The sequence below is a fragment of the Panulirus ornatus genome, chromosome 10 (genome assembly GCF_036320965.1).
Source record: "Panulirus ornatus isolate Po-2019 chromosome 10, ASM3632096v1, whole genome shotgun sequence".
In the NCBI taxonomy this organism is placed as follows: Eukaryota; Metazoa; Arthropoda; class Malacostraca; order Decapoda; family Palinuridae; genus Panulirus; species Panulirus ornatus.
In genome coordinates, this window is record NC_092233.1 from 18,910,570 (window position 1) to 18,920,844 (window position 10,275).

Here is a 10,275-nt window from a genome sequence, read left to right on the forward strand (position 1 = left end):
GGATTATAGAACTGAACCGTTGATTATGTCATCAACGTATCGTTCAGAATGGTAAAGGGTAAACGAACCCTCCTCCCTCCCTGTACCTTGTCTTGTTGACCAGGTATGATTGTACAGGGACACAAGTCCTATTAGCTGACCTTTAACACGCATGTGATAACTAACTATTCCCTCCAGCGTAGAAAATGCATTCCCATCCGCGTTGGAAATCCTGAGTGCATTTTTATATCAATTTACAACGGCACGCCTTGAGAGAACATCATTGGATGGGAAAAGTAATGTGACAAGGCAGAGCTTGCAGTCAAATGCAGCATTAAGGATGGCTCTTGTTGGAGTCACAATTACACTCATTCAAACAGCAATGTATGTCTCTTACGTTGACCTGAGAGGACCACACCTCACCATCTGTTTTCGGGATCTGGTTAACCTCGTCTGGTCATGATGAAGATCTGGGCCATAGTGGCTGTAGTGATGATGGAGGAGGTCATACTGGATGGTGGTTCTGACGAGTCACATTACGTTGTAAGCCATGAATGCAGATTTCGATTAATTGTATATATATATATATATATATATATATATATATATATATATATATATATATATATATATATATATATATATATATATATATATATAACGGTAAAAAGAAACCATTTGAGAAAAGCAAAGGATATAGTATAGCACTTTCTTCCTGCACCCAACAAAAACACAAGTGACCACACATCACTTAATGTTAAGTATGAGAAGACAATCCTGTATTACACCTTTCAAGTATACTTAAAAAAGTGTTAGACTGATATGCCATTGCAGGCATTTACTGGTAGCAAAACTTTTGTTTTTTACATTCTTTAAGTATATGCAAGAAATATTTACCAATTTATGTATTCATCAACCTACTAATCATCCATTGTTTACATTTTGATCAAGTACAGACAATCTTTTTGGGAGTGATAGGCCTTGCCTAGGATCCCTTGGTTGCCACATGGCAGCGTTGACATAATACGCGTCCATGGAACTCTGTATCACGACATGGCAGAGTTGACATTTTAAGTTGCTATGGATCTCAAGGTCAAGACACGGTGATGCTGACATGATACGTTGCCATGGATCCCTGGTGTTAACATGATACGTTGCCATGGATCCCTGGTGTTAACATGATACGTTGCCATGGATCCCTGGTGTTAACATGATACGTTGCCATGGATCCCTGGTGTTAACATGAGACGTTGCCATGGATCCCTGGTGTTAACATGAGACGTTGCCATGGATCCCTGGGTGTTAACATGAGACGTTGCCATGGATCCCTGGGTGTTAACATGATACGTTGCCATGGATCCCTGGTGTTAACATGATACGTTGCCATGGATCCCTGGGTGTTAACATGAGACGTTGCCATGGATCCCTAGAGTGTTAACATGAGACGTTGCCATGGATCCCTGGTGTTAACATGATACGTTGCCATGGATCCCTGGTGTTAACATGAGACGTTGTCATGGATCCCTGGTGTTAACATGAGACGTTGCCATGGATCCCTGGTGTTAAGATGATACGTTGCCATGGATCCCTGGTGTTAAGATGATACGTTGCCATGGATCCCTGGTGTTAACATGAGACGTTGCCATGGATCCCTGAGTGTTAACACGAGACGTTGCCATGGATCCCTAGAGTGTTAACATGATACGTTGCCATGGATCCCTAGAGTGTTAACATAATAAGTTGCTATGAAGCCAAAGATCACTACACGGTGATGCTAACATGATACGTATTATCATCTTTTTTTTCTTTTGGTACACACGAATACACTACTGCGTGGTAACATCAACAGAGATGACGTTGCCTATGACTCAACTATTAGGTATCGGTACGATATCTTTAACATGGACTGATATCATTAAAGTTCCAGTATCTTGTCGACTCCTGTATAAACAGAAGCGATAACCCTAAATATTGTGTGTGTGTGTGTGTGTGTGTGTGTGTATATAAAATCAATGGTAGAGAATTAAAACAGAAAACTTGGAGCTGTATAAATTGGTCGAAAACGCCATGACCTTCATCGAGAGACTGACAAGGAATCTAGCAGAAGTTTGGCAACATCAGAGGAAAGTTGTCACCATTAGGTCAGGTCACATGACCTGTCGTGTGGGTCGGGGTAATATGTGTACCTCAGAGGCGGCCATGGTTGAAGCATCTGGAATTCACTGCCATTGGGAAAGGCCTAACATTGCCCCTGTAAGGCAATGAATGCAAATCATATAGTTTTCCTTTTGAAATTATAGTTTAAATTATGCAATTGAGGCATTTCTCCAATCCATACTTTGGGTACATATTCAGGGATAACTGAGTATTCTTGGTGTATATACTTTGGCTATATGACTAGAAACAGCCGAGCGTTCTTGGCCTATATACCAACCACTTCTGTTGTGGTCACTGACCCTAGTGTGTAAGCCACGACCAGTTCGACCAGTCCACGCCTTATTACATGGATTGGTAGGAATATCATATGCGTATACCCGTGGCTATCCTTTGGTATACGTTGAGGAAGGTTTTCAACCAATGTTGTTAGCGTAAATGACAATCATTTTACTCCTGTCTTCTGTATGAAAATGTTCAGACAAAATAGAAACATTTGGACTTGCTTTATGGTAGAACTTCTTTAAAACGTCTTTCGTGGCTTAACATAAGGAGTTTAGCTTTATGGAGGTAAGGTTTGGCCAAATCTAATGCTTTACGCAAAAACTAATTTGAATATAGTAACTTCTCGAGTTAGTATTTTGTTATAAGGATGATCAGCTGGGAGTTGAACCTCGACGCACCGTCTGCCCACGCCATGGATCGAACCCGTCCCCGTGGATTAAAAGGTCAGCGAAACTAACCACTGTGCCAAATTTGGAAGGTGACGCTTTCGAAGAAAAGGAGGAATTCTACGAGACGTTATTTAGTGGGATGAAACGCCTGAGATTGGAGTTTAAACGTTGGTTGTTCCAAGATGCTAACTTCTCAACCAGAAGCAGACAGAAAATCAAAAGACGCCCAGAAAATAACATCTTATAGACACGAATTTAGACTGATGAAAGTTAAAGTCGTCACAATCGCCAACCACCAAATAATGGCTTTAGGTTAAGAGAAAAAAAAGGAGTAAAGCAAATAGTGCTATTGAGAAATCGCAACCTCTTGGAGCAACACATACGCTAAAAGGAAGTGATTAAACAAGGGCTGGGATAGGACCCACATAAAGCCAAGAAACCCTTCACTAAGGACGGAGCTCCTCACTGATAATCCTTTTACTAATGACCAGGAAGCCCTTCACGAATGACTCCTTTACTAATGGCAAAGAAGCCTTCATTAATGAATCTTTGCCACTGACGGGAAACTCCTCACTAATGACACGTTTAGTATTTGTAAGGAAACAGATAAGGACACCTTTGATGATAACAAATAACCCTTCATTAATAACAATTTCATTATTGACAAGGATCCCATCATTTATGACACTTATACTAAAGGAAGAGACAATGTCAGTGGACTGATGACATTTAATATCAAGGATCCCTCACTAGTTACAAGGAACACTTCAATAAACACGAGGAACCCGTCACTTATGATAATGTGAACAGCTTAGTAAAGTATTCTTTCGTTTATGTATTCGGATTCGGTTCTGACATTTCCCCAGAAACAGTCTGTCATCTTTGTTATTTTCCTTCGCTACGACACTGGTCATAGGTAAGGCACAGTGTTGACTGCCAAGTCTCCTTAACACACCGATTCATCAAGCTTATTTCCTCTTTAGATTATATTCGTACTGAAGGCTTCTTTCGCAATGTCCCATCCTCATTTATTCTGCATTTACGCTGGTAAAATTTCATCACCTGTGTATCAGACCGACTTTGGAGTTTGTCAAAGTGCTCTCGCAAGGTGATAATTATTCCTCCTCACTTTTTACGTCGCTCGTGACCTTGGCATCATGCGCTAACATATCCAGGTGGCAGTCCAACCCTTCCGGCAAGTCGTTAACAGATCAAGAAAAGTAATGGCCCCAGGACTGGACCCTGCGGCACGCCACTGCTGACACCGGACCATTCCGAGAAAACTCCCCTGACGTGCGTCCTTTGTTCCCCCTCCAGTAAGGTAATGCTCTGTTCATAGTAGGAGTATCACCCGTTATTCTCAATCGAAAATCCTCCTACGTTACCATCCTCTCGTGTGTTACGTTGTCGAATGCTTCGTGGTAGTTTAGATGCATGCAATCCATCCAGACATCTTCATTGTCGACAATAGTGATCACTCCCTCGTTGCACATGACCTCCTTTCTCCGAATCGTGTTGTTTCTCACTCAAGCAGTTCCTTCCTCGAAAAAAAACAACATGCATTTGCTTTCTAATTATCTTTTATATTGTTTCACACACCACAAGTCAGCACAACTTCCCGGCCTCCATTCTTAGGTATACCATTTGCCCTAATCTATTCCCTAAGTGTGTGTGTGTGGCTATCATTTGTGTGTGATAGAGAGTTTTCCACTCTTGTGGCCCCATCCAGAATCTCGTGTAAATGTACCATGTCTTTACTCCTGCACACACACACACACGCACACACACACACACACACACGCACACACACACACACACACACACACACACACACGCACACACACACACACACACACACACACACACACAACCAGCCTAAGCCAGGGATTCATTTATCGACCAACCTGGCTCGAGTGTGGGGCGACGGCCGAACCCGGAATTTGAACCCATGTGGGCCCGACCCCAGGAGGGCATGTGCTGACTCATGGTCAGTAAAGCTAACCAGTAACATGTGTGTAGTGCACGTTTGTGCGTTCGCTTGTGCGTGCGTGCGTGTGTATGCACGTTTCTATATACAAATATATATTTGTATGTTATCATCTTTGACTCAATCCTTTTCTACTCCTCTCTTGTCTTACGTTTCCCATCATCTCCTCCCCTCCCTCCCTCCCTCCCTCCCTCCCTCCCTCCCTCCACAACACCCCCCCCCCCTCCCCTTTACACCCCAGAGGGCGGCACCGTCCGCCCTCACCCCTCACGGTCATCCCCTATTAGGCAGTAATCGTGTGAAATTTGCATACCTCACTTAGTCATTATGGCTTATTAAGCAGTCAAGAGCAGCGTTGCTGCCATGTGCTTAATGATGTTGTGCTGAGGGCTGCCATTGTGAAGGCTGCGAGTGTGAGCGGACGTGTGACATTGGTACTACTGAACCTCTCTGGCTAGGAGAGTTAACTTGTAGGTTTTGACGACCTTCGTAATTATCGATTTGCACCGTAAGGGGAGGGAGTTCTGCACTTGTGACGCCCCCCCCAATCATCTTTTGAACTTTGGCCATCAATCAACTTTATAAACTTACGTGTGTTGTCTACATTACAGTGTCGTCAGTCAATTTATTCCATTTATTCAATAATCTTATACTGTAAAAGGACTTCTTTACATCGTATCTGACATTTTTTTTCTCATCCTCAGTCGACCAATTCATGGCTTCTACCCTCTCACTGTACCGTGGTTCTTCTAACCTCTCGTGCCATCATTGTTGCTATCCTCTTGTATGCTTACATTTGTGAGAAACTGTAAGAATGTGAATATTAGTAATGAAAACGAGATAATCAGGAAAATAATGGTACGTATACGCATTGTAACCAAGCTCTGCACACACACACACACACACGGGCCCGCATGGGTTCGATTCCTGGGCCCTGCAGCCGGCCCAAAGACACACACACACACACACACACACACATCCATAAACACTCGGAAAACTAAGTCATTCATCCTCGGTTTATCGTCGGCCAAGACAGACATATTCATCAGATTAAGTACCTAATAATTACACCAACATGTTTGTCTTCCTCTCTTCATAACATACGCCTCTCCTCCTCCTCCTCCTAAGCCTCGCGGTATTTCCCATCTGGATACATAATCGTCAAGGTCCTCCTCGATATCAAAGTTCAAGGCCTACGTAACCAGTCTGTTGTTACCTCGGGCAAGTGTTGCGAGTGCCACGCTGGATAACCCCGTCCTGCAGTGCTGTCTGGATTTGCCTAAGTGGGCTCATCACGCGATGCAGGAGTGACGGAAAGATCCCACTCGATAGGCTCGCCATGACACCTGTGCTCGCTAAGCTAGGAGGGCGAGGCGTGCCGGAGGGTGAGCAGTTAATCCCTCTCCTGATGCGTGGTGTAGATGGGAATGAAATGCAGTAGCTTGTTGGAATGATATTATGAAAGGATTTTCATTTACGCTTCCAAAGTTAATGACTTTTCGCGTTTCTTCTCTATCTCTGTTCATTTTTCTCCTTTATTCTTCTTTATCATTCGTCGACATGGCTCTCCATCTACGTTCTTTTTCCTCTTTATTCTTCTTTATCATTCGTTCGACATGGTCCTCCGTCTCTGTTCCTTATCCTCTTTATTCTTGCCCTACGTGGCTCTTCATCATCCTCCAGAGGACAACCAGGCACTAACCCTTCACTCTCCATTTTCCTTCAGGTTCTTTAGAGGAGTGGTTGGGGAGCGCCGCCCCCTAAACTTGCCCCCCAGGCCATGGTACCCGAGCATGACCCCCTCCTTTCCACGCACCCCAACACCATGTCCAAGGAGGTACGTGTCCCAAGTCCACAAGATATGGTAACCCTTATGTGTCCAATGTCCATAACATATGATAACCCTTATGTGTCCAGTGTCCATAATATATGGTAACCCATACGTGCCCCATGTCCATAAGATGTTTTGTGTGTCCTATGTCCACAAGATATGGTAACCCATTTGCTCTATATAGGTCCTCTATGTCCACAAGATAAGGGTGACCCATGTGTGTCCCATATCCATAGGATATGGCAACCCTTGTGTCTCATAACCACGAGATATTGTAACCTATACGAGATTCGACTGAGTGAATCGTGGTATCATCAAATTTATGTGTAAATGGAACACATTCACGCATACTGATGTGTGCCGTAAGGCTGGTCATAGAGGTTGTGATTTAGGTTTGGAAAAGTTTAATGTGTGTATAAGTCGACAGATGAGTGTCTCGAAACGAGGAAAACGTGTGTATAATTGTGTGTTCGAAGTGGGATTAACCTGTTTGTAATTACCTATTTGTACAGCACGGGAGTTGGGCCCGATGCCTCTGACTTTTTTTATTGAATTTCTGGACTATCATGAGACTTTTTGAATGTGTGTGTGTGTGTGTGTGTGTGTGTGTGTGTGTGTATGTGTGTGTAAAATTCAGGCGTTAACAGTTTAGAAAACGGGATCTGTAAAGGCGTAAAAGATAAATGGGGAGGTTTAAAGTTTCCAAAGTTTACAAAACGGGTTTTGTAAGTCCGTAAAAGATAGAGTGAGGAGTTCAAAGTCTGAATTTAGGTATGGTTCAGGATCAGATTGCAGGTTCTGTATTAAATCGTGTAATAATTTATAGTCATAGACTAAATGAATCGTCCTACCACTTAGATAATTTTGTCAATCGTCGACTTATGGCCAACACTTCACAACAGGAGCTAGGTCTCGTGAATGACAATAACATTTTCGTAGTAACGCTGTCACTATGTCTCGTAGCTGTCACTATGTCTCGTAGCTGTCACTATGTCTCGTAGGAGAGTGAGACAGCTGATGTGATGGTCTTTGTCTCTCCTACAGGCGGAGGTGCCACCCGAGCAGTCAGAACCAGTGGACTTGAGCGTCAAAACCAAGGAGGACCAACTAGCCGAACCGCAGCTCGGCCCCGACCATGTCCAGCCGCTCCCCAGGCTGCCAGCGGTCCACGGCCCTCAGTGTGCGCCCCAGGGCTCTCCCCCTGGGCTGCAGCCGCTGCCTGCTAAGCCCAGCCCTCACCCTGAGCACAATGACCCTCCCGGACCGCCCTCAGGGCCCATCAATTACAGCCCTGTTAGGGTCTCGGGTGACAAGCCCCGCAGGCCGCCGCCAGATGAGCGGTTGCCCATGATGAGCGAACACAGAGTCTCGAGCACCCACGCCCAAAAGATGCTGTGTGAGCGAGTACAAAAAAATTCAGGTAACCGTGAGTCAAGCGAGCGGGTCCAGAGGCCGATTAACGCAATCTCCAGCGACGTCAAGGCAATTGGCGACAAGGTTCAGAGAGCGCAGTGCGATCGGATACCGAAAATATCCGGCGATATACAGAAAATTTCCGAACATCGGATCACCACTAAACACCCAGAGTGCCCGACCTCCTCCTCCTCTTCCTCTCCCTCGGCTGTGAAACAAGTGCCACGTTATACAAAAACGACCATAGACGCCCGCGTGTCGCCCAAAACCTCGGTAACCTACAGTGCCACATCTTTACCCGCGTCGCACACACCATCTTCGTCGACGACGGTGACCGTCCCTCAGTGCCTGACGGTGGAACCTCACAGAGCAGCTGTCACCTCGAGCTCCACCTTCGTCAATACTAGATCTCCGAAACCCTCCCCTGATCACAGTGGGCTAAGCGCCCTCGACCTCCCAGGCCTACACATGGGGCTGCCCCTGCAGAGCACAACCTTCCCCTGTGTGAGCCCTGAGGATCTTGTGAGATCGAGTGGCTCGCCTCTAAGGAGTAGTGACCCATCTTTCCTGCTCCATATGTCGAGGTTCTCGGGCTCCCTTTCTCTACCACTTGGGCTGGACCTCACAATCAAAACTGGTAGGTAGTAGTGTGGGTTAAGCTTTTCAATCGTTGTTTAGCATCATGCACATAACTGTCTGTTGCAAGAGGAATTTATGATAACAGACGCCTGTTACGGTATATCTAATTTCCTTTTTACACTCGCTTTTGCAGAATTAGGCAAGAATCCCATGGACGCTCTCAACATGAATTTGGAGAGTGCTTTCCACAATGGAACGTCGCCTTTCCTTTCCCTGCAGAGGATACGCGAAGCGTCACTGTGAGTCTAATATCTAGTTCACGTACCGAACAGCATACTATCGCTGAATACCATAGCCATTTAGAGCAGTTTATCTGTCATTCATTCATTCTTATCATCTGAAATTCACAACAAATGATTCACATTCATCGCAATAGTGACTCAAACTGGCAAGGATTCAGTAATATGCCAACTGTGCTGTTCACATATGAGATGTATTACTGCCTGCAACATTCTAATTTCAAACCACATCTACGTACTATGTATCATGAAGACTATCATGTTCTTGTGTTGCGCAGAGCCCTGTACGGAAAGCGCACGCTGAGTGAGAGTCCGTCCCCGCCGCCCCTCGGTGGCTCGTCGGGCAGTCACTTATCCTCACCCCCACCTCAAACCACAACACTTACCTCATCCACCATTTCGTCGTCATCCTCGTCTTCGTCGTCTCCTTCGTCTCCGCCGGCAGGAGCTCGGCCCCCTGGCCGACCCCCTCCTCAATCTGCAGACTACTCAGACGCCCTTAGACGACGGAAAGCACATCGCTGCGACTTCGAAGGCTGTCAAAAAGTCTATACCAAGAGCTCTCACCTCAAGGCTCATAAGCGCACACACACAGGTACGTCTGGTGCCAACCGCAGATGATTTCTTGCCCAAAGACTGAATTGATTTTACATGATTGGCTTCTGTCTGATTGTTGGCTTGCGTCCTTTTTGCGAAATGACAGGTGAAGGGTTTTTATCTTTTGCAGGAGAGAAGCCATACCACTGCACGTGGGAAGGATGCAAGTGGAGGTTCGCGAGGTCGGACGAGTTGACGCGCCACTACCGTAAACACACAGGCCAGAAACCCTTCAAGTGTCAGCTGTGCCAGCGGTCCTTCTCCCGCTCAGACCACCTCTCCCTCCACATGAAGAGGCACTAGGGAAAGCAAAGACGCGCCAGTCGTCCCCCCAATAACTTGATCTCTCTCTAATCTAAACGCTGCGAGGATGGCGCTCGAAGTATCTCTACTGAGCCACAGTCCTCCACATCGATGAAATTAAAGTGGATGGGTAAATACGTCTAGATGTGGTCCTACTGTGACCACCCTTGGTTAAGAATAAGACGGAGGCTGCCGGTGTAGTAATACTGGAGCCGACTGTCTTCAAACATAGCCTGTATTTATTTCTGTAGCCTCAATGAGCTTCAAAAGAATTCTCTTTTAGATTTCAGACTGCATCACAGTTCTGTTGGGACAACCTCTTTTAACTGTGATATAAAGCAATGTCGCCAGTTCTCTGGTGTACAAATTACCATTTCATCCTCTCGATCAAGGTTAGAAAGTAGCGTGTTTGTATTCCCCAAGATCATTACTCCCCCATAAGATATAAATCAATGACTG

General features: G+C 45.3%; 1 protein-coding gene across 1 annotated transcript in view; it reads left to right on the forward strand.

The window, feature by feature from the left end:
* The window catches only part of LOC139750819 (uncharacterized), a 33,761-nt gene extending 23,695 nt beyond the window's left edge, over positions 1 to 10,066 (forward strand). Inside the window, exons 2-6 of the mRNA XM_071665586.1 lie at positions 6,521 to 6,631; positions 7,670 to 8,675; positions 8,811 to 8,916; positions 9,195 to 9,511; positions 9,644 to 10,066. Of these exons, the coding sequence (XP_071521687.1) occupies positions 6,575 to 6,631; positions 7,670 to 8,675; positions 8,811 to 8,916; positions 9,195 to 9,511; positions 9,644 to 9,816 (1,659 nt within the window). The 5' untranslated portion in view covers positions 6,521 to 6,574 and the 3' untranslated portion in view covers positions 9,817 to 10,066. The remainder of the gene's footprint in view (positions 1 to 6,520; positions 6,632 to 7,669; positions 8,676 to 8,810; positions 8,917 to 9,194; positions 9,512 to 9,643) is intronic.
* Positions 10,067 to 10,275: the final 209 nt, after the last annotated feature.